The 26,550-nt window shown below is 36.6% G+C and overlaps 7 protein-coding genes across 8 annotated transcripts; 5 read left to right on the forward strand and 2 right to left on the reverse strand.

Annotated features, from left to right (window-relative positions):
• The first annotated feature begins 1,552 nt into the window (after positions 1-1,552).
• Positions 1,553-4,775, forward strand: LOC9316379 (probable pectinesterase/pectinesterase inhibitor 20). The gene is made up of 3 exons (XM_021029586.1): positions 1,553-2,381; positions 2,790-3,230; positions 3,863-4,775. Exons 1-3 carry the CDS (start codon positions 1,835-1,837, stop codon positions 4,555-4,557), a joined length of 1,683 nt encoding a protein of 560 aa, XP_020885245.1. The 5' UTR covers positions 1,553-1,834; the 3' UTR covers positions 4,558-4,775.
• Positions 4,709-5,927, reverse strand: LOC9316380 (RING-H2 finger protein ATL64). Its single transcript, XM_021029587.1, has one exon. The coding sequence runs from the start codon at positions 5,515-5,517 to the stop codon at positions 4,837-4,839; it is 681 nt and encodes a 226-aa protein (XP_020885246.1). The 5' UTR covers positions 5,518-5,927; the 3' UTR covers positions 4,709-4,836.
• Positions 5,928-9,751: 3,824 nt separating this feature from the next.
• Positions 9,752-11,391, forward strand: LOC9318190 (U1 small nuclear ribonucleoprotein A). Its single transcript, XM_002880267.2, has 5 exons — positions 9,752-9,897; positions 9,984-10,156; positions 10,419-10,512; positions 10,740-10,834; positions 10,947-11,391. The coding sequence occupies exons 1-5, from the start codon at positions 9,801-9,803 to the stop codon at positions 11,235-11,237; spliced, it is 750 nt and encodes a 249-aa protein (XP_002880313.1). The 5' UTR covers positions 9,752-9,800; the 3' UTR covers positions 11,238-11,391.
• A 3,585-nt stretch (positions 11,392-14,976) lies between these two features.
• On the forward strand, positions 14,977-17,175 carry LOC9316381 (blue-light photoreceptor PHR2). Its single transcript, XM_021027342.1, has 4 exons — positions 14,977-16,030; positions 16,358-16,599; positions 16,702-16,767; positions 16,854-17,175. The coding sequence occupies exons 1-4, from the start codon at positions 15,074-15,076 to the stop codon at positions 16,933-16,935; spliced, it is 1,347 nt and encodes a 448-aa protein (XP_020883001.1). The 5' UTR covers positions 14,977-15,073; the 3' UTR covers positions 16,936-17,175.
• Positions 17,176-17,406: 231 nt separating this feature from the next.
• On the reverse strand, positions 17,407-20,799 carry LOC9316382 (magnesium/proton exchanger). 2 transcript variants are annotated; one of them, XM_002882078.2, is made up of 9 exons: positions 20,532-20,799; positions 19,621-20,078; positions 19,356-19,531; positions 19,148-19,266; positions 18,884-19,056; positions 18,624-18,739; positions 18,270-18,486; positions 18,053-18,182; positions 17,407-17,982 (listed from the first exon to the last, which is right to left on the reverse strand). In XM_002882078.2, exons 2-9 carry the CDS (start codon positions 20,009-20,011, stop codon positions 17,685-17,687), a joined length of 1,620 nt encoding a protein of 539 aa, XP_002882124.1. In that variant the 5' UTR covers positions 20,012-20,078; positions 20,532-20,799; the 3' UTR covers positions 17,407-17,684. The 2 variants fall into 2 exon arrangements, with proteins under 2 accessions (XP_002882124.1, XP_020883000.1); XM_021027341.1 differs by having other exon boundaries at positions 18,624-18,721; positions 20,532-20,674.
• A 1,114-nt stretch (positions 20,800-21,913) lies between these two features.
• On the forward strand, positions 21,914-23,603 carry LOC9318191 (60S ribosomal protein L7a-1). Its single transcript, XM_021027737.1, has 6 exons — positions 21,914-22,026; positions 22,281-22,322; positions 22,412-22,613; positions 22,708-23,006; positions 23,094-23,186; positions 23,276-23,603. The coding sequence occupies exons 1-6, from the start codon at positions 22,024-22,026 to the stop codon at positions 23,405-23,407; spliced, it is 771 nt and encodes a 256-aa protein (XP_020883396.1). The 5' UTR covers positions 21,914-22,023; the 3' UTR covers positions 23,408-23,603.
• Positions 23,604-23,997: 394 nt separating this feature from the next.
• Positions 23,998-26,477, forward strand: LOC9316383 (SWI/SNF complex subunit SWI3A). The gene is made up of 7 exons (XM_002880270.2): positions 23,998-24,155; positions 24,344-24,864; positions 24,961-25,407; positions 25,567-25,706; positions 25,790-25,839; positions 25,926-26,071; positions 26,165-26,477. The coding sequence occupies exons 1-7, from the start codon at positions 24,098-24,100 to the stop codon at positions 26,339-26,341; spliced, it is 1,539 nt and encodes a 512-aa protein (XP_002880316.1). The 5' UTR covers positions 23,998-24,097; the 3' UTR covers positions 26,342-26,477.
• Positions 26,478-26,550: the final 73 nt, after the last annotated feature.

Consider the following 26,550-nt stretch of genomic DNA (forward strand, 5'->3'; position numbering starts at 1 on the left):
AGTGGTTTAAATTTTCTTGAGTTACGCAAACGGTCCAACTCCTTTGGCATTGCTGAATTTTCTTCACGCGTTATACTTTCTTATCAAATAAACGTCGCCGTTCAGAGACACTCTTTTTATTTTTATTTTTCCCCTCACGAGAGAGAGGCTTTGACTTGGATATGGAATACCGTTTTAGTTGATCAGAAGTCAAACTCATTGTCCTATCTTGCCAAATTTAGGGGAGTTTATTTAGAAATTATTAAATAAATAACGCATGATAATGATAAAAATTTCAGAAGTAATGATTTATAACGCATGATTTTACATAGATTTCTAAATTAATTAAAATGTATTACCCAAAAAATCTCTTTAAGAAAAAAATATAGTTTTGAAGATATAAAAGGAAAATAAAAGTTAGTAGACATTGTTTCCCATCAAAGAACACTAAGTCTCTTAAGTATCAACTATCATCAAGCTAAACATATCAAACATCGAAGATAAACCATTTTTCTTTTTTTGGTCAAAAAAAAAATATCACACAAAACAAAAGATAGGCACTGCCAACGTATTTACCCAAAATTCGATAATGGACAAGCTACATTCAATCTATGCTTATGTTTTCGTTCCGAATTTTGTATTACGTTAATTAGGGTTGTTATCTACGATATATACTCTTCACATGACATGTACACAAATCTACATTGATCATAATACATATATTTGTTAATTTCAAATACAATAGCATTATCACAAATGATTAGGCTATATGTTTTGGTGAATTTTAATTTCCTTAAGTAATTTGTCATCTGCCAATAAATTTTACTTTGTATTGTATAACGAAATTATGGACAAATACGTGTGTAGGTAATGAATTAAGTAAGAATGTAAGATATATATTAATATCATGTCGACAAATAAAAGCATCAATATATTATATTAAACCTGATTCGATCGATTTCATGTGTCACTCGTATACAAACATATCTAAAATACGTATCTCATGGCTGTCCTCTAACTTGATTTTTTTTTTTTTTTATCATACCAGCCAATTTAATGCAACAAGATTAACTAATTAATCAATAACTGGATACGTTTACAACTCTATAAAATTATATACATTTCGTTTTGGGCAATGGCAATCAAAGAAAATCAAAACTTAAATAAATGAATTACCATCTGAAACACTCCAAATTTATATTCGTATCCAAATATTTTTCCAAATGTCCTGTGTATCATTCTAAAGTTATTCACCTTATGCGTGGGACCTTCCTCGTATACAGTTTAAAAACGAATTTTATTTGCAATGGTCTAATTAAAGTCTATCAGAGATTATAATGTCAAGATCTTGACTTTTTTGTTGATGTGTAATGTGCTGTTTTACCAACATGTAATATATATAATCGAAATTTTTCTTGAAATGCCTAACGTTGGTTGACAATTTTAAATTACGAAAACCCTTGCCCTGACTATACAAATTCAAATTGTGGTAACAGAAGTTTGGTCAAAATTTGACTTTTCAAGTAAATTCAAAAAAAAAAAAAAAACACCCATTTATAATCCTCACGGAAGGAATTTACTCCTTAATTACTGTGACTATTTATCTAATTTTTGGTGAGAGACAGATCTATGCGTGTGAATATTATCACAATATGGTATATATGTTGAATTTTTCGACACCGCCACAATTATATATGTAATATGTACACACACATTATCATTGACTTGAACTTGTATGTAATGTATATTCAAATTCAACATTCTCAAAACCCTATATATATAATCCAAGACACTTAACAAAATATCTCCAACCAAAACACAAATTAAGCTAAAAACAAAAAACAAAACCCAAAAGATGTCTCAAAAACTCATGTTCTTGTTCACCCTTGCCTGCCTCTCCTTGTTACCATCTCTTTTTCTCTCCGCCGAAATACCGGCCACTGAAAATGCCGCTTCACCGTCAAATATATGTAGATTTGCGCCGGATCCATCATATTGTAGATCGGTTCTTCCAAACCAGCCCGGAGATATATATTCCTACGGACGTTTCTCTCTCCGAAGGTCCCTCTCACGAGCCCGCCGGTTCATTTCGCTGATCGACGCTCAACTTGACCGGAAAGGCAAAGTGGCTGCTAAATCCACTGTAGGGGCTCTCGAAGACTGCAAATTCCTAGCCAGCCTGACTATGGACTACCTCCTTAGTAGCTCACAGACGGCTGATTCCACCAAAACGCTGTCGTTATCTAGGGCCGAGGATGTTCATACATTTCTGAGTGCTGCCGTCACCAACGAACAGACTTGTCTTGAAGGACTAAAATCAACGGCGTCTGAAAATGGTCTTTCCGGTGAACTTTTCAACGATACAAAACTCTATGGGGTGTCTCTTGCCCTTTTCTCCAAAGGTATAAACAAAAGTTATCCAACATGCACGTAATTCCCATTTTTCGTTCATATATGATAATTTAAATATACACGTAATCGTCTATAATGTTGCACGAAATCTTCTTCATTTAATTCGCTCGCTTTTTATTATTTTGTACTACTCTTGCTTTCGTGAAGAATGTATCATTTTGTTATAGGAAAAATCTTTGACCCACATGACTTGTGGCGTAATTCGTCTGTGGATGTGTGTCAGTTTGTCACCATCCGATTCAAATTAAATATGCCTAATACATGTTAGTTGACAAAAAAGAATCGTTAGAAATAATATTAGAAATAACAACCACAAATTACTAGGAGAAATATGTGTTGTATATTAGTATATATATAAACTAAAATATGAAAATGCATTTTCGCATTTGACTTTGTAGGTTGGGTGCCAAGAAGGCAAAGATCGAGACCGATTTGGCAACCACAAGCCAGCTTCAAAAAGTTTTTTGGTTTCCGTAACGGTAGATTACCGTTAAAGATGACGGAAAAAACACGTGCCATTTACAACACGGTGACTAGGAGAAAGCTTCTCCAATCTGATGTAGACGCTGTTCAGGTGAGCGACATTGTGACGGTGAATCAGAACGGGACGGGAAACTTCACGACCATAAACGACGCCATTGCAGCCGCGCCAAACAAAACTGACGGTAGTAACGGTTACTTCTTGATCTACGTAACGGCGGGATTGTACGAGGAATACGTGGACATTCCCAAGAGCAAGAGATATGTGATGATGATCGGTGACGGCATCAACCAAACGGTTATCACCGGAAACCGGAGCGTCGTTGATGGATGGACCACTTTCAATTCCGCCACATTTAGTAAGTTCGTATTTATTTATATAATCCCACAAAACCAACTTCATATTGAAAATATATAATTTTTTTTTATTTTTAAAAAAATAGTAATTTAGGTAAAGAAATAAAAGTACAACATAATATACGGTTTAAATTTAGCATTCGAGTTTTGTCCACACAATTTTAAAAATTATTAGAAAATACGAAGACATGTGCTTAGCAAAAAAAAAATACGAAGACATGTGCACAAAACATGCCTTCTTCGTGCAAGTGCGATGTAACTATATTGTTTTAGAAACTTTTGTTTATCAAATATATAGATCATTGTTTAAGAAACAATAATTGTTATAAGTTGAACATAAGAATAATTGTAAGTCCACTTAGCTTTTAGTATAGACTTTCCTATGCAGTGGATGGCGACTTGGTCGGATGGTCCACCGAAAGTCTTGACTCCACGTCAATTCGTCGTGTCCTCAACTAACCTAATACCATAGTCCAATAACTAAAATATTTCTCATATTTTTGCTTTTTTTTTTCCAAATATTTTTTTTCATAGTAGTTTTCTTAATCATAACCTCTAACGAAACTAATTTGAATTTTATAGGTTTTTTAGTTGAAATAATTAACTAACTCTACATATTGTTCACAAATTGCAGTTCTATCAGGTCCCAACTTTATTGGTGTAAACATAACAATCCGCAATACGGCAGGACCAACCAAAGGCCAAGCCGTGGCATTGAGGAGTGGTGGAGATTTGTCTGTTTTCTATAGTTGTAGTTTTGAAGCCTATCAAGACACCTTATACACACATTCTCTCAGACAGTTTTATCGTGAATGTGATGTATATGGTACCGTTGATTTTATATTCGGTAATGCTGCAGTGGTATTACAAAGCTGTAATTTGTATCCACGTCAACCTCGCAAAGGTCAAGCGAACGAGGTTACGGCTCAAGGTCGTACCGATCCCAACCAAAACACTGGAACTGCAATTCATGGTTGTACTATAAGACCGGCAGATGATTTGGCTACGAGCAACTATACAGTGAAAACTTATCTTGGTCGACCATGGAAGGAATATTCTAGAACCGTTGTTATGCAAACTTACATAGATGGGTTTCTAGAACCGACTGGTTGGAATGCATGGTCGGGCGATTTCGCATTGAGCACACTTTACTACGCGGAATACAATAATACCGGACCTGGTTCTGACACGACAAACCGAGTCACTTGGCCAGGTTATCACGTCATCAACGCTACTGATGCTTCCAATTTCACGGTGACCAATTTCCTTGTTGGTGAGGGTTGGATCGGACAAACCGGAGTGCCTTTCGTGGGTGGACTGATCGCATAATCAACCAACGTCCTTTTACTATATGACATGTTAATTAGTTATATTAATTAGTATTTAATCATTCATGTGTTGTTTTTTTAGTCAAATAATTATTTAGTGGTGCCTGTTTCAATACGATTTGTGTACAGTAACTTACTTGTGTACAATCGAATCGTTTCTTCAAAATTTAATAATAATGAACGGGTAACAAATACACGTTGCCCAAGTAAATTGGACTATTGATTGGTTCATTGTTCATGCGGTTTTTGAAAAAATAGAAACCCATTTACCCGCCCGTAATCAGATGCTCCATAACCTTTTCAAAGACAAAACCCGATTACCCGGGAATTTGGATCCGTTTTCGATGGGTAGACCCGGGTTTGAGCCTTGAATTTCAAATTCTCTGGGAATCTCCACAATGATTCCGACGAGATCAATTGGTTCTCTCTCGCAAGCCTCCGTCGGAAATCTCAGCGGCGAAGAAGAAGAAGATCCGGTTTCAATGACTTGAACCGGGGGTTGAACCGGAGCTCTGCAAAGCGGGCAAGTGGATCTAGAACGGAACCAAGTATCGATGCAATCGACGTGAAAAGAGTGGCCACATTTAGGGAGAAGACGGCCTTCGTCTTCTTCCTCGAACTCCGACAAGCAGACGGAGCACTCCTCCTTCTCTTCGGGTGGTGGTGGATTCTTGGAGGAGTAAACGAAGATCGGAATCTTGTCGAGAACAACCGGGTCGAGAGCTTGGTCGCGGGGTGAGGCGGAGAGAGTACGGATATGAGCACGAATACGGCGGCGAATGCGACGGTTCTGACGACGGAATAACCATCGGGCGTAGCTGTGGAAACAGAGGATCATAATAACGGCGACGAAGAGGACGATCACGGAGGAGAGCATGATTTTGCCGTTGAGAGCGTAGCCTGAAGGCGCCTGGCTCACACTCCCCCAAATAGGCTTTGTGCTTTCTTCTCCGATTCCCATAATTCTAAAGAGACAAAAGAGAGTGAAGGAGATCTTTTAGGCACAAGGGGAGAGAGTGGGGATGTTCTTAAGTGTTTGGGTTTTAGAGCTCCTTTATTTATAGCTAATCTTTTTATGTTTTATTTTTACCATTTGGTCCCCATTTTTTTTTCATTTTTCAAGTTTTATTTCTCCATAATTAAATAAAGGAAAGGTTAAATGATTTTGTTTCTAAACCCAAAATACTATATGATGTAATTTTTTTTGTTATTTATAGCCTTTTTAAAAAAATTGTCTAGGTTACATAGTTTTGTATAAAATATTTTCGTGGGTACGTCTTTCTTTATTAACATTTTCAGTTTTTATATGAACTTATGTATTTCTGTGTGGCAAGTCATATATATATTTGCTGTATTAATAATTTTTTTTTGAGAAAAAAATGTTGTGTTTTGGACTCTAAAAACATTTCTTTTTACTACAACATTTAATTGTTCATTATCTTAACACAATTTCCTTTATTTGTTTTTTTACTGCGCTTGTAAGTATATTGAAATAAAGTCCTTTTTGGGTCGAAACGGGAAAAATGTTTGCCACTTTCTTCATAAATCAATAAATCATAGAGTTTGTCGTACACCTAAAGAAAGTCTACAAGTTCTTGAACCCACTTGTGACTTCTTATCAGTCTATTGATATGCCTAAAGAAACTCGACAAATTCTTGAACCCACTTGTTATTTCTCCCAGTCTCTTGTCTAATTCTCCCCGAATGTTTTCTATTCTAGATTTTGTTTTGTTTCTTTAAAACGATTGTCATGATTAGTAGCCGGTTAAATTGAACAATGATTAAAAAAAAAAAAAAAAACAATGAACAATGATTATGCAATTGTACATTGTCTTACAATTCAGTCAGTTATATATAGTCAGTCAATCTACCGTTATGCTATTTTTTTTTCTTTTCAATATATGATTATACACACTTCGTTATTTTTGATATATCTCATGATTTGGTGACTTTAATTTGATGTTTAGTCAAGCATAGTCTATATTTATTTTCTTTTAGCTAGATGTGGATGTCAAAACTCAAAAGCAATAATAATTAACACAGTATATGCATGAGACATGCAGAATGATCTAATTATAGATACGAATTAACTGAGAAATTCATAACTAAATAAACAGACACAGACGACTATCATCAAAGTGTTCTTGCTTAGATGCTAAGAGAGACTGTCTCAATCTTAGACGACCCTCCTCAATTTGCTTTGCTTTGATGGATCTAGCACTTGTTTTCTCTGTTTTCAAAATAAATATTTATTTTCTTCTTTTTAAATATATATTCGTCAAATGTAGCTTCTTTTCTTTTGTTTGAGTCGTTTTCAAAATATGGCTTTAAGACCATTTTTACACATCAGAACCTAATAAGTGTTTTGTCGTGAAGAGGATGTAAATTGGGTTTCGTTGGAATTTTCTAGTCTGTTTTACAAATTGATTACGACCTTATTGCTCTACGCCTTTTTTCTGTCTTGTTTCTAGTTTACATAACATTGGTCTACCTCGATAAAATATATATATATATATATATATATATATATATATATATCATTAGTCTACATTATACAAATGACAATGGTTTGTGATTTCCCCCAAAATCACATATACTATATCTTTGTCATCTTATTGTTATATAAAGAAATATTATTTCGCCCATACACAACATATATGGGTCACAAAATATATGCTCTTCTATTATTACTTGCCATCACCTTTTTTAATTTTTCTTTTCACTTTCCCATTTTTCTCACTCATTTTGGCAGTTTTCTTGCTTCTCAATGTTCAACAACATTACAATTAATAAAAATACACAAAAAGTTAACGTAGGTTTAATACAGTGGCCAAGTTTAGTGAAATGTTGTTTAAAATAGTATTTTGATGTACAAGTTGGTTTTTTAAATCACGGGTTTGCTCATACGGCGGCCGCAGAAATAGCGAATCTATGGGTATTTACTTATTAGTTGCATGTTGGGTAACTTTATTTGATTATTGTCTATACCAATTGCAATTAGAGAGAGAGAAGGTTATATTATGATTTGATGAACAAGATAAGACTGTCCATTGGTCAAAACATTCCCCAAGTTGGGATAAAGTTCTATTTTCCTCCTCCTTCCATGTGATGTGCCGTGCGGCAAATCTAGAAAATGTACTATCAAAGTTGTCATAAGAAAAAGGTAAAAAAACTACCAAAATATCAATAACAATCTTTGTTAGTTTGTTTCCTTTTCTATGGAACCAATTTACGACACACCAGAATGAAATGCAATCTACATGTGAAAGGACCATGTTTTGTTGTTTGAATCATTTAGTTAACAAAATAATGATACAAGAAATAATCATTCACTTCTATGAAACTTCAGATGACCACTTTCTCTTTTTAAATTTTATTTGAAAGGATATTGTTAGTCAAGAAAAGGCAAGAGAGAAAAACATTTACAAAAGAGAGTTAGGCTGAAAATAGGGACATTTGTGAAAAAGTAAGAATTGATTTTACAGAAAAAAGAGAGAATGAAATACAATAAAATAAAGAAGGATAGCTACTAGTATTAATTTTTTTTAAAATTCCCTATTTCAGTAAATTATTAATCAAAATCACAATTTATTTCAAAAGTAATTTTATATAAATAGAATTAAGCTCACTTTTATTTAGTAAAATTGTAAAACAATATGTTAAGTATAAATTCTATATAAATCTAAGTAGTTTCGAACTTTCGATAATTATTTTTCAGAATTTTGATATTGTAGGTAATATGATGTAACACCGAGCCAAGGCTTATTATACATTTGGGCCTAGTCATGGCCAGCTCAGTCATGTCCCTGTTTCCCCTTTACTTTCTTTTTTACTTGTAACTTTTTTTCCTCGACTTTTATTTATTTATTTTGGTTTTCTTTCTTTCAAGTCATTTCGAATCCAAAAGATATAAAAAAAAAAAACTGGAACAAGAACATTTAGCAGCTTTACTCATTTAGCAATCAGAGAGAAAGAAAGACAGCGACGCCAATATGTTAGACAAGCTTAAGCATTACAAAGATGAGGAAGAGGCAAAACCTTCTTCACTACACAAACTAATCATAGCGTGAGAAGATCTTTTGGATCAATTAAAGGTATTGTCGTATTGACAAAGAGAGTTACCCAAATATAAAAAGATCAAACATTTGATCTAATCCAAAACCCGATAATGCGCAAAAAAAAAAAAAAGGAAAAGAAAAGTTTTGAAAGCCGAAAGATAACCGATTACTTGAGAAATTAGGAATATTCCTCTAGTTCAAGCCTTTTCTAGATTACCACCACTACAAGGAATCATCATGAATCCAAGTTTCCATTTATGATGCACAAATATAATCAAATACTATAAGGATAAAAAGCAGAGCTAAGAGAGAAAGATTTTCTCCAACTAAGTCTCATATATCTCATTAGAGAAATGTCAAGTATAACCCATAATAGCTTCAAAAGATTGACTCAAGCCATACATAGACTGACCATAATAACTCTCGAAGCAAGTTATGATGTAGCTCTTAGACCTTGAAGTTTGGTAGCTAAGCTTAGACCTTGAAACCTCTGCTCTTTCTTCTTCCTCTTGCTTTCTCAAAATTTTTACCAGTGGAACGTACATAAGGTTTGGTGTGGCTGTGTGGCACACCAGGAGCTGGTCCAAAGTGCTTGACTGCTTCACGTGCGTTCTTAGGACCTCTAAGTAGAACCTGCAATCATTAAGGAAAGCTGCATCAATCGCTACTGCAATAATGGAAAGTGAAAATATAACCCTTGTAAACAAAGTACAAGTGGTCCTAGAGATAGATATAGTCTAATTTTCAGGCAACTAGATTTTGATAGTTAGGACAGCAACCTCGCATTCCAATCATCAAGAAACGAGATGAAAAAATCAGAGTAACTGAACTAAGCAACATACAACCGAACCAAGTAAACGATTAGCAGAAGTGTCCACATTTTGACAACTGAACTATGAGTGCTTTTATTTCATCAGATGGTGAAGCATTAAAAGTGATTAACCAAGAAGTGAACCATTGTTGCTGCTCTGCCTTTGCCCCTCGAGAAGAAACTACTAGTAATAATAATAACATGTTACAATTTAGGGTTTTTGATGGGCTCAAGATAATAATCGGCCCATTAATAGGAATATTGGGCTAATAGATGGGCTTTAGGAGGAACAGAGTTTTGTTCTGGTGAAAAGTAGTAAAACCTGACCCTTGCTTATTTTTCTTCCGCTTTGGCAAAATTCGACGGAGAAATTCGATGGAGATGCAAGAGGCTAATCAAGGAGGAGGATCGGAGGTTTCTCCGAATCAGACGATTTACATCAACAATCTCAACGAAAAAGTGAAGATCGATGGTGATTATTTGCTTCTTCTTCTCCTCCGATTTGAGTTGATTGAGATATTTATCTTCCTTGTTCGTATCGGTAACTTTCTTCTACAGAGCTGAAGAAATCGCTGAATGCTGTGTTCTCTCAGTTCGGGAAGATACTGGAGATATTGGCGTTCAAGACGTTGAAGCACAAAGGACAAGCTTGGGTAGTCTTCGACAACGCCGACTCTGCTTCCACTGCTATTGCTAAAATGAATGATTTTCCTTTCTACGATAAGAACATGGTACGATTCCCTCCACTCCAATTCCTTTGTTGCCCAGCGTTCGTAATTAGGGTTTGAATCTACTAGGTGGATGTTTAATTTCAGTGATTGGAGGAGTCTTATTATATCCGTGAAGCTTTTCTAGTTGAAAGACCAAGTTTTGTGGTTGCTTTTAGGTTATTGAACATGTTTTAGGTTGTGGAAATACTTTTATTTTTCTAGGCTCTGTTTATGAAATTCTTATCAATCACTTTGCTATTATATAATTTAACGATCTGGACAGAGAATACAATATGCCAAAACAAAATCAGATGTTGTTGCCAAGGCCGATGGTACATTTGTTCCTCGCGAGAAGAGAAAGAGACATGAGGAGAAAGGTGATACTTTGATTTTTTACTTCATTGGCTCACTTGAACCATTGCTGCATGTTGATTTCTCATTCCCACGTTCTGCATTTGATCATTAGTTGTCACATCACATGCACATACTATGTTAAGCCGTGTCTCATTCATAGCTTTGGGATATCTTTGTTTTCTCCACAACCTATAATCACTATGTATAAACAGTATGTTGTCGCATCTAAATATTGTCTTTGGGATTGCAGGAGGCAAGAAAAAGAAAGACCACCACCATGATTCTACACAAATGGGCATGGCCACGAACTCAGCATATCCAGGTGTCTATGGAGCTGCACCTCCTGTGAGTTATCTCAACATTTTCTTAACTCTAATCTTGATTCATGCTTTTACGAGACGCTCTTAATTCTTTTCCTGTATTCTGATGATTGTTCTTCTTCCCACTCTTTTCACAGCTTTCGCAAGTACCGTACCCTGGTGGTGTGAAACCCAATCTGCCCGAGGCACCAGCTCCTCCAAATAACATTCTCTTTGTCCAAAACCTTCCTCACGAGACAACTCCAATGGTGCTTCAGATGCTGTTCTACCAGTACCAAGGGTTTAAGGAAGTTAGGATGGTTGAAGCCAAACCGGGAATCGCCTTTGTGGAGTTTGCTGATGAGATGCAGTCAACGGTCGCAATGCAGGGACTTCAAGGTTTCAAGATTCAGCAAAACCAGATGCTCATCACGTACGCCAAGAAATAGACAAATTTCGTTTGATCTGTCAGTGTTACTTCTTCCATGGTTTGCGCAAGAAGGACACTTATCTTTCTTGTGTGTTTGTTGTAGAATTTTCTTAGAATATTACACAATTATCTAACTTACAATTTTTTCATCTAAACAATAAGCGTCTCGATTTGGTGTTTGTCTAGCTAATATTTCGTGACATTCTTTCACTTATGGATATGCCTCTTCTTTGTCTGTAGCTCTTCTTCCATCTCCTCATTGCATAGGTATTTAGTTATATAAGTATATATATAACCTATCTTTAATCAGCGGATATCTGAAGACCTTTAATTTGACTGGTTTAACGAAAAGTGAACTTTGATCTAAAAGGTTTATGGTTGATTGTTTTTTTTTTTTTTAACGAATTCTTGGATATCTAATTAAAGAAAAACAAGAAAGAAGAAGCAATCATTATGTGATGTTGGATTGGTGAAAGAAAAGTCTTTGTAGTGTAGCTGTTTTTCTTTGTTGCTGATGAGGTCAGCGATTATTAGGTCCAAAACTCGTGCGTCAAGGGAATTGAGTGAGCTCTCTCTTTTTTGAGATATTGGACGGAGGACACTCCATGCATTTAAGTTATCAAAGACATTCATTAGACGATATAAATGAGTTAGCATTTAGTGGGAAACACGAGTGTGATACGGACACGTACGTAAAAGCATTAATGTGTTTATATATAGATTTGGTGATGACTTCATTGTCTGACTCTGTCTCCTCTTTTTACAAGACAAAAGATTTGTTGCTGATTCATCTCTGCCTCTCTGGTCTGTGTGACATACACTGCCTAATTAGTTTTATGCTGTATCTCACCTCTTGCTTACTAGCTTATCTTATTTAGTACTTAGTAGTAAAACACTAATGGATCATTATGTTTATGTCCAATGAATCAACATTAATGGATCACTTAGCTAGAATCTCAAATACTATAACCTCATCATATAATTAATGTAAGGAGGAATGATATCAACATAGGGACCTTACACAACCTCATCATATTTTGAATGTTTTTTTCTTCTATGTTAGAGAAAGTTAGGACAACACGCAAAGCCCTACGTGCACTCTTTCATTATTCCTCTCTTCTTTTGCCCCCAACAGTCTTTGACGACCCACCTTGCCCTTTTTGACCCTTCTCTCTCACGCACATGTATGTTATTAATTCAAATGGATCTTCTATGCTTCGGCATTAAAAAAAATAATTGATGTAGTAGAAAATCTGCAGAGATAAAATGTATACTGTATATCAATATTTGAGTTTGAAGAGTTTCAATATTAACTAAAAAAAAAAGTAAAATAGATCATTATTAGTGGGTCCATTTTATTTTGTTATACCCGTAATTCATTCTAATCCAGTAATCCTTCTGAAGTGAAAAAGTACGGATACTGTATTTTTTTTACCATGGCACCATGCCCTAGAGTAGATGCTAGCTAAAGATTAATCGTGAGAGAGGACAGGTCCAAGGTATTGCTTGTCAACGTGTGACCGGCTCCATAGGATCCTAGCAATAACACAAAATATGGTACACCTAGCTAGGACTAATATACGTAGAGTTTATGAAATTTAGAGCAGACAAGCCCTAACATAAAAATAAAAAAAACAATAACATGGAATTAAAAAATGCTTTCAAAACTTAGACCATTTCCAATGTATAGCTCTAAATCTTACTCTAAAATAGAGTTATATTCTTAGAAAAAAGAATATTCTTAGAAATATTCTATTTCTATTTTATATACTAATACCTTTTAATTATATAATTTACAATTTGACTCCATATATTATAGATTTGCAAAATTTCCATAAAATATGATATTAGTTAAATTAAACACTAATTATTTATTAAAAAAACATTACATCATATAACAATAATAAAACATTACAAGTTTTATTTTAAATAACAAGATATTTTAACTATCTTGGCGGACCTACAAGCAATTTACCGGACTATTAAATTACTAGTTTAATGTTTTAGTTTTCTTATGTTGTTTATTTTAAATTTAGTACTTGTTTGCTTTTTAAGTTTATAAAACTATGTGTTGTAATTGTTGTTTGTAAAATGATTATATGTATTAAATAAAAAAGTTTAAATTTGAGGGACTTAAGTATAAATAAAAAAAGTTGAACTCAAAAATAGAGTAGAGAATAGAATTGCTCTATATATAGAGTCAATCTGCAGAAATCTCTATTTTAGAGTCAATTATAGAGTAGGGTTGGAAAATTTTTTTACATTTTTACTCTAAAATAGAATAGAGTTGGAGATGCCCTTAGCAGTTATTAGACAAGGGATTGTTTGGCCCTAGCGATCCTCTCTTCACTCTCTCACTTTTGTAGTTCAACCCTTCTTTTGCGTGAGATGCCATCATGGCATGACATGGTTCTTTTGCCTTACGTAAAACACACTCACGCCAACACACGCCACATAACATAAATAAATTATATATACATATACGTATGTGCGTGTGAGTCTTCCATTAATGCAATCTTTGGGCCTATATATATATACAAACCTTCCATAACCAAAGTTATCATACTACAAAAGCTCTCTCGTACTTGGAAATGCGGGTGAGAATCTCCATGTTGGAGAAGCAGGGCACGTGCAAACCAACAAACACGAAATCCGTCTCATGTGTTTTGCACGTACTCCCCTTCTCCAACATGAGCTCCTGACCCATTGATGTTATCCTTCTTTAAACCTTGTAGATAATAAATTCTAGCAACTCAAGTGTTTTTTGGGTTGTTCTTAATTAAGTAGCTCTTCTTTTTGTGCGTGTGTTAAATCATATGAGTTCGACGGTTGATTGAATTTTTAAGTTCTCATATATATGTAATGTAAATTAAATGTAGGCGTGGGCGTGTGTTTGCTTTTGTTATTTTTGAGCTTCAGTGAGATTTCGTTTTGAATTTTAGTATTGTTTCATATAGATTTCGTTTTCTGCAATTTCTTGGAGTTTCATATATAGCAAGTAGTTCTCTTAATCATGTTAGGGTGTCCATGATGAAGCTAAAAGTTTTCAAGCTCTATCTTTCTCCACATATAGTTGTCATTGAGCTCTTTGACTTGCATCACGAGAGTGTTTTCGAACTTATCTGTTGTATACGATCACTGCATAGATCGTTATTCGTTTCAAATTACCTACAGATCGTTGTACATATTTTGCTTTTGTGATCTGGTTTTTGCAGCATTGAGAAGTTCATTATTCATATACACGAAATGGAAGGAATATATGGAGAGTCCCATGATCTGTAAGATGGAATTTATCTACTGCTCTTTTACTTGTTTGAAGATCAGAAACTGCTTCATCAAGCTTGACTTGTGCATTCTCCCTCTCTTTGTCATTTTCAAAATTTATTATTGTTTTACAATTATGTTAGTTTTATCTTCTTCTTTTTTTTTTTTTTATGTGTAAAAAATGGCAAAATGATAAAACAGAGGAAATGTATAATTGGGACTTTTTATATTTTTAAATAAATTTATTATTCAATTTTTTTTATCTTCAAATTTTATGTTAATTAATTTAATTGACCAAATAAGATTTCAGTGAGAATGTTCAGAACAATAACAGGATTAAAAATGAATATATAAAAATTAAAAAAATTCTTCATTTTTTTTTTGGTAAGATAAAAAATTTCTTCATTAGTAGTAGTGTTAATAGAAAAATCTATTGATAGTTCTAAAGTTGAAAAAAAAAAATAACAGTGCCACCACCAATTTTTAATTATTTGATCTAAACAGAAATTGTGTGGAGAGGTAAGAAAATCGACGAGAGCTTATCATCCATCCTCAATTCATCTTCTTCACTCTTCTGTCTACACACAAAAAATGGATTCGAACCTTGAAGAAAAGAACCTAAACCCAGAAACAAAATCCGCAGAAGAAGAAAACCCACTCGCCATTATCCATTCTTCTCTACCAATCGCATCTCTTTCTCTAACCTTGTTCCCCACATCTACTCAATTCCTCAAATTGTTTTCTCATCATCCAAACAAGGTTAAGATCCCTACGCAGGCCTCTTCTCTCACTCATCTCTCTCTTTCTTCTTCTCCTGTCTCTCCTTTACCTTCCAGAATCTCTTTCAAATCCACCATCGCTGCTAACCCTCTTCACTCCCCTCTCTCTATCGTCCCTCGTCGTCCCGTTGATCCTTCCTCCGCCGCCGCTCTCCGCCGTGCTGCTGTCGTCTGGTTCCGCAATGACCTCCGTGTCCACGACAACGAGTGTCTCAACTCCGCCAACGACGAGTGCGTCTCCGTTTTGCCCGTTTACTGCTTCGACCCTAGGGATTACGGGAAATCGTCTTCCGGGTTCGACAAAACGGGGCCTTTTCGTGCCCAGTTTCTGATTGAGTCCGTCTCGGAGCTCCGGAAGAATCTCCAAGCGAGAGGGTCGAATCTAGTTGTCCGTGTCGGGAAACCTGAAGCTGTTTTGGTGGAACTGGCTAAGGAGATTGGAGCTGACGCGGTTTATGCTCACAGGGAAGTGTCTCACGACGAGGTTAAAGCTGAAGGAAAGATAGAGTCGGCGATGAAAGAGGAAGGCGTTGAAGTCAAGTATTTCTGGGGAAGCACTCTCTATCATTTGGATGATTTGCCCTTCAAAATTGAGGACTTGCCGTCAAATTACGGAGCTTTCAAGGATAAAGTCCACAAACTGGAGATTAGGAAGACAATCGCAGCGCTTGATCAATTGAAAAGCTTGCCCTCTCGAGGAGACGTTGAGCTTGGCGATATTCCTTCTCTCCTTGATCTTGGCATTAGCCCCACTGCTAGAACCAGCCAGGTTTGAGTTTTCTTCATCTTTGCTTAGCTTGATTGATTTCTAGCTATCCAGGTTTAAGCATTTAGATAAGGTGGAAACTTGTGGGATTTATCTTCGTTGAAAGGTTCAAAATTTGCCAATTGATTCCATTTCTATAGGAGAAGAGCTACTTAGCCATAGAGATTAGAGACAGACTCATTTTGATAAATACTACCAAGTGTAAACAGTAGTATTGCTGTTTGAAGGTCCATGGATTCTTCATAGGATTGATGAACGTTTCTCTTTAGATCCAATATGCGTCTGCGGCTCTTACACCTTCTCTTAGGAGTTAACATTTTGTTCGCTCAGGAGGGGAAACCGACAATGGTTGGAGGAGAGACAGAGGCGTTGACTAGACTAAAGAGCTTTGCAGCGGATTGTCAGGCTCGGTTGAGCAAGGGAAACCAGAAAGGAGGCAACAACAGTGTGTTTGGTGCGAACTTCTCTTGCAAGATATCACCTTGGTTAGCCATGGGAAGCATATCTCCTCGTTCCATGTTCGATGAGCTGAAGAAAACAATCTCTGCATCAACCACCACCACAACTCCAAGGTAATGTCTCAGAAACACAACACTTGAGGGGACTCTGGTGAATCAATTTGGTCATGTTAAGTGTATGTGTCTAATTACCATTCTTTGAAATGATTTTCTCAGGAATGGACCGGGAGATACAGGACTCAATTGGTTAATGTATGAGTTGCTATGGAGGGATTTCTTCAGGTGAGCTCTTGCTTTCTTAACTTGTCCCTGAGTAGAATTTGTCTTTTGTCTGAATCTCTCTTTGATGTGTTTTATACTTGGAACAGGTTTATAACCAAGAAATACAGCTCAGCGAAGACGCAGGTCGAGGCTGGTCCGGCTACAGCCTGTACCGGTGCCTTTGTTTAAACCTTTGAAAACTTTCAGGTGACCGGAAAAGTTAGAACCCATCTGTTTTTTGCCCTACTCTTGGTGTATGGTGAATCTATTTACTATCTGGACAGGACTTAACTGCTCACTTTTGAAACTTGAGTGTCTAGAGAATGAATTATAAGCTTCTTTTTTTTTTTGCTCAAACAAGTTGTCCGTTCCCTGTTCTAACATTTCAGATACTCGTTCCATAAAAAGTCTCTAGAATTTTAGATGCTATCCTTTGCGGTTTAAGACTTGAGAATGTATCTTAGAAAATATCTCAACTAGTTGTGTCTATGAATATTAAGTTCCGGAATATCAGAAGAAAATAACTAAAATATGCACTTTGTGGTAGATGGGTATTAGAACTTCTACAACACTATCAAAGTATCGTACTAAACACTAGTTACGTGGATGGAAGTAATATCAAAGTTTTGCATTTTCACTAATTTAAAAAGACTACAAAAATCATTGTACCACCATATATGTACTCCATATACTGCAAATAAATAAAACAAAAATTGCAGGATAAATAAACTGTACTCAATTACTGTATATGTACCACCTCCTAACTAAAGAAAGATGAAGCCTCCAAAATCATTGTCAATATGCTTTATATTTGTAACACATATTTAGCCAACTGCCTTTGAACTTTGATAAATTTATAAAAACCCCTTAACAAGTAAGAAAAACAAAAACTGAGACTTTTCCTTCTACTCAAGGGGTTTTTCCTTTTGTTGCTTCTTCTATATGATGCCTGAAACTTTCAAAGAAGAAAGAACAACGAAGACGACCCAAAGCATCATGAAATAGGCAGAAGTAAGCCAAGCCCATAGCCTTGGACCTCCAAGCTCAGCTCCTATGATCAACCTTCTCAACACAAGCACCACAATACATCCCACTGATGTCGCAAAGAATATCAGCAGCGAAAAGCTTAATCCTTTTGCGTTTTCTATGTATAGAGGCTCTCTGTATGCAAAGTAGTTGTAGACTGTGTTTATCAGCCACGGGACTCCAATCCCCACATAGATGTTCACCGAGTTACTGCAGAATTATCACGAAAAAGATCATGAAAAGATCTTTAATTGTTTGAAAAGAGTTTTGAGATCTTTACCTGCAGGTGATGTTTGCAATGGCTGAATCTGCGGTTAGTTGTCGCTCTGCAGCGATTTTACTTGCTACTAAGTCTGGCCATGAAGTTCCACCTGCGAGTGCTGTGAATGCTATCACATATGGGTTTATTCCTGCAAGATGAAAAGAGTTTCAAATGTTTTAGAGCTAAAATGTTGAATCTTTAAACTTAAGTTTTTGAAAGCAGTGAGTGTGTGTACCAGTGACACAGCTTATAAGGTCGGTAAGTCTTGTGACAACAAAGGCAACTCCACTGATGAAGAGGAGAGAGCAGATGAAAGCGATCCAACCGTGAGCAATGTTGCAAGGAGGCACAAATGCAAAAAGAAGCTTCCAAGGGGCGAGGAGTAATTGCCAGAAAGATTTCGCGATTCGCAGATAAATGCTATCCACTTTCTTTGATTCTGATGTTTCCAACTGTTTGATTAATAATGGGAAGAGAAACAAGTTAAGAAAGATGTGTCCAAAATAGGATATAGAAGCATATAATGATCAAAAGCCCAAAATAGGATATAGAAGCATCTAAAAACACTTGGTAAGTTGAAGATTTTTACCGTTATTGCATCCACGAATTGATGTTTCCAAATGCCGAAAACAGTAGAATTCTTCGCCTTACCCTTCTTAGTCGCTGAATCGGGTGGAGTATCTGCCACTGTATGATAGGTGATCCCTGCAAAAGTGTTTGTTACAGGGAAAGTGTTGATTTATAACAATACCAGAGATAAATATGCGAATCACACGGATTTGGAAATTAGCAAATTACGCTAAAACTGATCTAATATCAATAGAAAGACAACCTACTCATACTTAGTACCTGTATTATTGTTAGCTGAATGAATAGAGAAGATATCAACAATGTTTCTGCTTCCTGATTCAACAGCTTCTTGAGCGGCATCCGAATACACATCATGAACATCATTGTCATTCTCATCTTTGGATGTATCAATCTCCTCTGGAACCCACTCCTCTGGCCTATCACCTCTTGACCTGCAAGCATCAAATACAAATACAAAGATTCAATCTTTAGTAGAAATCTATTTTGCAGAAACTAATATCATTGTCTGGAGAAGAAACCCACATTGGTAAAGACAAGTAAGGCCATCGCTTGTCTTGGGCGTACGCGTGAACTAGAAGTAATCCGTATTGCAATACTGTCAATAATGCCTCCACAAGTGTAATTACGTTTGGTGACCACACCTGTGAGACGTGAAAAGAAACAGATTTTTAGACTTTATCACTATAGATAGACTCAACAGAATCTGTTTAAACCGCTTTTTCACAGTTACCTCGAGGATTATGTATAGCCAGATGTAAGCCCAAAAAGACCACACCAGCTCAACTAGCCAAACGCCTAAGTCGGATATCTTTTTCAGTTCTCCAGCTTTTGGTACAACGACACAAACAGCGTGGATGGGGAAAAGATCAAATGCAGCTGAGCCAACAAGTGTTCCTGGACCAAGACCTATATGACAAAACATGATATCAGAATTCATGAACTTTAAAGTCAAAACTCGACTTTATGGAAAGAAGAACATGGAACAAGAACCAGACCTCCAGCATATCGCTCCCCGATATTCCGTATTGCATCGATGGTAGCCAACGAAATCTGAGGGAAGCTAGTTCCAAACGCCAACAAACTGATGTCTGCAATAGTAAAGTTCCAAACTTTCTTGTATGTGATGACTTCAGCTTTAGTAATGGGATCAACTGCAACCACTTTACGCGAATGTTTCACGACATTCTCCATAGACTTGAAGAACCGTGCAGTGATCGCTGACAACCCGATAAAGCAGTAGGCAAGACCGAGAAAATATAACACACCCCTCAAACCATCTGACAAAGTATTTTCTCCGGGGAATATAAAGAAGTTTTCACATCTTACATGCCCAAGAACCTTAGAAGCTTCTTGCAATTCCTGGGTTTGATTAAGAATTGAGGCCATTGTAGCTTATTCAAACCCCACCTCCTAAAAAGTCAACTGAAAACTTGTCCTTACTGCGGAAAAGAATCTGGCACACCAAAAAGAAGCTTACAACGTTTAGAAACTGATGAAATCTATGGCCTGATCGATGGGACAGTAACAAGAGGATGCGAAACAAACGGAACATGCAAAATAGATTTCTTTCCAGAGAATCCGTAACACAAACTAGGATCCAATGGCATGTATCCGAAATCTAATCTATAACCAAACTCTTAACAAATTGCATGTTCCATAGTATGCGTAATCAAAATCCAAAGGTAACCAGATCAAAGGAACAACAAAAGATTGTAAATTTCATCATGGATCAGATAAAACAAGTTGGGTTCTTTTCACAACATTCGAGAGCCAAAAACCCTAAATTTCTCGAACAAATCTCAACAGAAAAAAAAAAGTAGCTAAAAATAAGAAAAGAAGAGAGCATGAAGAGGAATCTGATGAAACAGAGTAACCCACGGGACGAAATAAATCAATGCGGACGTACCGGAGAAATATCTCGGTGAACGGCATTCACAATCCGCCGATCACGGGATAGATTTTCCGATAAACGGAAATCGAGAGGTGCTGATTGGAATCGATCAAGCTCAAGCGTTGGATTTTGCGGTGGAGACTTGTGAGCCATTTATACACATCTCTAATCTCTGCATGACACACTTCAATTATTGTATCGAACAAGGATTCAATCGTACATTGACGGACACGTGTTGTCATCTAATTGGATGATTTTGTTGACTAACTAGGATTTATTAATGTCGCCTTTATTTGATAAGGTTTAAGAATATGAGACCCGATTTGCAAGATATTTTTTAATTTCTTTTTAGTCCCTGAATTTGGTTTCATATTAAACCTGGTAATTTTGGGTTTTATGACCTCCTCCTCAAGTTTTACCAGGTTTAGGATGATTTTGGGTTTTTGGGTTTTATTTATTTTCTTTGAAAAAGATAAACATGAAATATATGAAGTGTGAAGGCATTATCAAATCAGAATTATTGAGATTTTTTTTTATTTAAAGAGTTATTGAGATATATATTTGAACTATATATACTTTTTAGTTGATGTTGGGCATGTATGATATTGACATAAATCTACCTATTATTGATCACGTGTAATTCGTGTAAAGTGTAAACTAGAAAGTTCAAATACGTATTTGTTCTTGTTCTGTTATATATATATAGGATTGTCATCCAACAAACGTCATAATGGTAAATCTACCATTTACCACAACAACAATGTATAAACAAGCAATGTAATTGGATTAAATCGCTAAACTCTCCTTTTTTTTTTCCGCTAAACTCTTTATGGTCAAGAATAAATTTGGTAAGAAGAAATCTCATACGTCACATATGACATATTAGTAGGAAGTCAAGACTATTAGTTTATTTTTATTCCACCAACTCTTTTTACATTAACTTGACGAAAACAATTGCATCCAAAGGCACAATTGGATAAAAACGAGGTAGAAAGATCACAAAAAGAACACAGATTCGTAAACGTAACCGCTGTCAAGTCAAGAATACAGATCCTCGAAACAACAACTAATGAATTTTGGAAACGAGCTCACCGTATGATTTAGAGTAGCTCAGAGGTGTCGCGCGGTGGCTAGTATTCTAACCATATCATATATAATTATATATACATCAAATAGCAGTTTCATTAACGTTTGGTTCTTTCTTTCGTTTGTAGCTAAAAAGGTTGGTAGTAATAAATAATTCAGTGGAAAATCTTAACCGGTTCAACCAAATGAAAGATAAGTAAGGGTATATTTGTAATTAAGTTGGAGGCAAATTTTTATTTTTGATTTATATTAAAATTAAAAATAAAGAGAAAATAGAGAAGCCCTATCTATCATATCCCTTTGGTACTGGTATATATATATAAAAGGCAAAACCCTAGCAAGGCGATACTCTTCGACTCAGCCGTCCTTTCGCATAAACCATTTGGAGTTGGAACTTAGGAGGAGGAGGACGACGACGACAATGGTATCTCTCTCTCTCTCTCTCTTCCTTGGATCTGTTTCGTTTCGTTTCATTTGGGATCTTTTAGTGTCATCGTAGAATCTTCGAATTAGACTAGTTTTTTTGTCTGGCACGATTCTCGCTTTAACGGTGAACACACTTGGGTTTTGTTAGATTTGGTACTCGATAGCTAATGAATATGCATCTAGAAAATTTGCGTAGAGAGCAATGTCACCCATGTTCTTTGTTTATCTAATTACGCCACGATTTGCTTTTAGGCCCCGAAGAAAGGAGTTAAGGTAGCTGCGAAGAAGAAGACGGTATGTATATGAACCCTTTATTTTGATTTCCACACTCGTATCCTTCTTTTTGATGAAGTTTGTGTTCTGATTTCTCTGTCTTTTTCCAGGAGAAAGTTACAAACCCTCTATTCGAGAGGAGGCCTAAGCAATTCGGTATTGGTGGAGCTTTGCCTCCTAAGAAGGATCTCTCTCGCTACATCAAATGGCCCAAATCCATCCGTCTTCAAAGGCAAAAGAGGATCCTTAAGCAGAGGTTGAAGGTTCCTCCAGCTCTTAACCAATTCACCAAGACTCTTGACAAGAATCTTGGTATGTCTATTTCTTTTTCATTTTACTTTGTTTCTGTTTTTTTGTTCTCTCTCTTAATTCAGTGCCTCACCATATTCTGTATTGATATATGCAGCTACCAGCCTCTTCAAGGTCCTTCTCAAGTACAGGCCAGAAGACAAAGCTGCCAAGAAAGAGCGTCTTGTCAAAAAGGCCCAAGCTGAAGCTGAGGGAAAGCCTTCCGAGTCTAAGAAGCCCATTGTTGTCAAATACGGCCTCAACCATGTGACCTACCTCATTGAGCAGAACAAGGCTCAACTTGTTGTCATCGCTCATGATGTTGACCCAATTGAGTTGGTTGTCTGGTTGCCTGCTCTGTGCAGGAAGATGGAAGTCCCCTACTGCATTGTCAAGGGCAAATCTCGTCTTGGCGCGGTATGTGTTATGTCCATCTTTGGGAGATGTCTCTCTAGTTGGCACTAGCATGGAGAGTTTATCTTTATTTCTGTCTCTTACTTTCAGGTTGTTCACCAAAAGACTGCTGCTTGCTTGTGTTTGACCACTGTCAAGAACGAGGACAAGCTAGAGTTCAGCAAAATCCTAGAGGCTATCAAGGTAAAAGCTTCTTTCTTGTCTTCAATAGATTGTTGTGAAACATATTTTTTGGAGATTGTTATGAATGTGTCTCTGGTTTTGGTGTATAGGCTAACTTCAATGACAAGTACGAGGAGTACAGGAAGAAATGGGGAGGAGGCATAATGGGATCAAAGTCTCAGGCTAAGACCAAGGCCAAGGAAAGAGTTCTTGCAAAGGAGGCTGCCCAAAGGCTGAATTAAGAGAGGCTAGCTTCTTTTGTTTGTGGTTTGCTCGGATTCTTGGAACTTAATAGAGCTTTTTGTTTATCTGTTTCTTGAAGTACTCTTTTTAGTTGAACCCTTGTTTTTGGATGTTTGCACTTTCTTCGGACAGTTTCAATGTTGTTCAAGCTGCTGGATCCTTTTTGGTCTCTCAACCACTTAAAACTTTACATTATGAAATTATTGCCAAAAGCAAATTGCATTCTGAGGAGAGTTATAAGTCTAATTCTCATCTTCTTTAACAGCTTAAATGATAATTTTGCCAGCCTAATGAGTAATTTTTGGTCTTTTGGGTTGGATGTTTGAAATAAATAAAAAAAACAGATTTCTCTGTTGTTAGTCAAACAGATATAACAACTGGAGTTATATAGGTAGATTAGTCGAAATTAGTAGCCGAAGACCAGAAAGTTAAAAATCAATAAGTTGGTTCGACAAATAAGTGGGCTGATTAAGAGAAAAATAAATAAGTGGGCTGATAGAAAATAACAGATTGGGCCTTGGTTTTAATTTTGAATTTATTATATTTGACCCAGTTCAGCAACTATTCGGAATTTGACCTTTTTAACTAATTTTGTGTGTGTGATTTGGATTTTGCGATTTGCGATAGATATAGATATAGAGAGATTCATCTGAGGTTTTGTTTGATATTGGAGGGAATCGGCAACGGGCATGGAAGCCACTGATCCAAGCGCAGAGCTCGAGCTCTACACCATTCCTGCTCAATCCAGTAATGTCTTCTCTTTCTCTCGCCATGCTTTTAGATTTCTAGGGTTTCTTCTTCTTCTTCTTCTTCTTCTTCTTCTACTCTTTACTCTCTCAACTGTTTCCGTATCCACCCAACAATTTATCTCCTAGGTGTCTGCCCTGCTTTCTAGGGTTTGTTTTCTTTGGAATTGATTTGGGGATTTGTCATAGGTTGGTTCTTATGGGATGATATCCACGAAATTGAAAGACGCGAATTTGAGGAGTTCTTCACTGAGAGCTCAATCACTAGAACCCCCAAAGTTTACAAGGAGTACCGAGATTTCATTATCAACAAGTTTAGAGAGGACACTTCTCGGAGGCTCACCTTCACCAGTGTCCGCAAGTTTCTCGTTGGCGATGTCAATTTGCTTCAGAAAGTGTTCCTCTTCCTCCAAAAATGGGGATTGATCAATTTTAGCTCTTCCCTCAAGAAAAGTGATCATCTCTCGTCCGTGGATAATGCTAGAATCGAACAAGGGACTCCCGCTGGAATTCGAGTTACTGCAACCCCTAATTCTCTGAGGCCTATTACCGCACCGCCCCTTGTTGAGGAAACATCTGAGACTGGCATCAAACTACCACCGCTTACCTCTTATTCAGATGTTTTCAGCGATTTGAAGAAGCCGGATGATGTATTGGTTTGTGGACATTGTAGAGAACGTTGTGATTCTCCTTTCTATCGACATAACAAGGTAGTTTTTGCTTGTTTTTTATTAGCATGTTTCATACTCTCTTGTCTGTTTTGTTTATGCTTTTTTCTTTTTCGTTCTGGCATATGATGTTGGCAGAGTATTGTCAACATATGCGAAAACTGTTTCAAGAATGGAAACTATGGGGAGAACAATGCTGCAGATGATTTTAAGTTGATTGGGAATTCAGCTGCAGCTGTGTGGACCGAGGAAGAGACCCTCCTCTTGCTAGAATCTGTGCTGAAACATGGAGATGATTGGGAACTCATAGCACAAAGTGTTTCTACAAAGAGTAGACTCGATTGCATTTCGAAACTCATTGAGCTCCCGTTTGGAGAGTTTTTGATGGGTTCTGCTTCTGGAAGACTCATTTCCTCTATCCCCACCGAGGATGAAAACGCGGAACAGGTGAAAACTGATGATCCAGAACATGAGGAAACCGAGACAAGGGAAGAAAAAGAAGATCACGTGGATGAAGATGAGCCACCAGCAAAAAGGAAACGTGTTGCACTGATATCAGACGGTGATAGTTCACTTATGAAACAGGTGAATGTTGGGTTGAACTATATGCCTTGTGTTCATTATCTTCCATATGAGTGTAACACTCGGGTTCTTCTCTGACCTTTAACTGTAGCAAAGAGTGCCCTTTCAACTCTACGGGAAATTTTTTTTCAAGAGATAACATCTTTACGTATTGCACAACAGGTCGCTGCCATGGCAAGTAAAGTTGGTCCATCTGTCGCAACTGCTGCTGCAAAAGCTGCACTTGCAGCTCTTTGTGATGAAGCCTCATGTCCAAAAGAGATTTTTGACACTGGTGACTACAGCAATTTCACAGTTGACAGGTTCAATTCTCTAAGCCCTCAATTTGCTTGTGGTTTGGCTTCTCATGTCCTTGTATACGCTAATCTCAAAACTTTACTCACAGAGCTGATGGAGACAAAGATACAGATTTGGAGGAACAGCAAGAAGACAAAGGTAACTTGTGTTGTGATCCAGTTCGCATCCCTAGGTTTATAATGAAAGCTCAAGACTTAAGATTTATGATCCTTGTATATTTACAGACGGGCCTCAGGGTCTACCTGTAGCATTAAGGATAAGAGCGTCAGTGGCAACAGCTCTAGGAGCAGCGGCTGCACAAGCGAAAATACTGGCTGATCAAGAAGAAAGAGAAATGGAAGAGTTAGCTGCGACTGTAATAGACCAACAGGTTGGTTCTAACTTGTGACATTAAAACATTTGTGTCTGTTCCACTTGTGTTTGTGTCTTGAACCGGACATGTTTTGCGTCTCTTTATACTCAGCTGAAGAAACTGCAGAGCAAATTGAAGTTTCTGGAGCACTTGGAATCGATAATGGATGCAGAAGAGGAAGTGATAGAGGGTGTAAAGGAAACAATCATCCAAGAGAGGATTAGCGTTTTGCAATGTGCGTTTCGTAGCGGGATTACCAAACGTTGGGATCATACGTACGTGAAATGATCTCCTTTTTTCGCTTGGGGTAGATTTGTTTTCTCCTTATTCGTGAAATGAAAAGATCGATTTGTTTTGTTGACTTTTGTGGATCATTTTAAGTTATCACTTGCTAGTATTAAATGTGCCAATACTAGTATATCTAGAGAAGAAGCTTTTTATTGACTAAACGAAGAGAGTAGGTTTAGGTTACATACATCTTTTGTCGATATGTCTGA

Source organism: Arabidopsis lyrata (genome assembly GCF_000004255.2).
Source record: "Arabidopsis lyrata subsp. lyrata unplaced genomic scaffold ARALYscaffold_4, whole genome shotgun sequence".
In the NCBI taxonomy this organism is placed as follows: Eukaryota; Viridiplantae; Streptophyta; class Magnoliopsida; order Brassicales; family Brassicaceae; genus Arabidopsis; species Arabidopsis lyrata.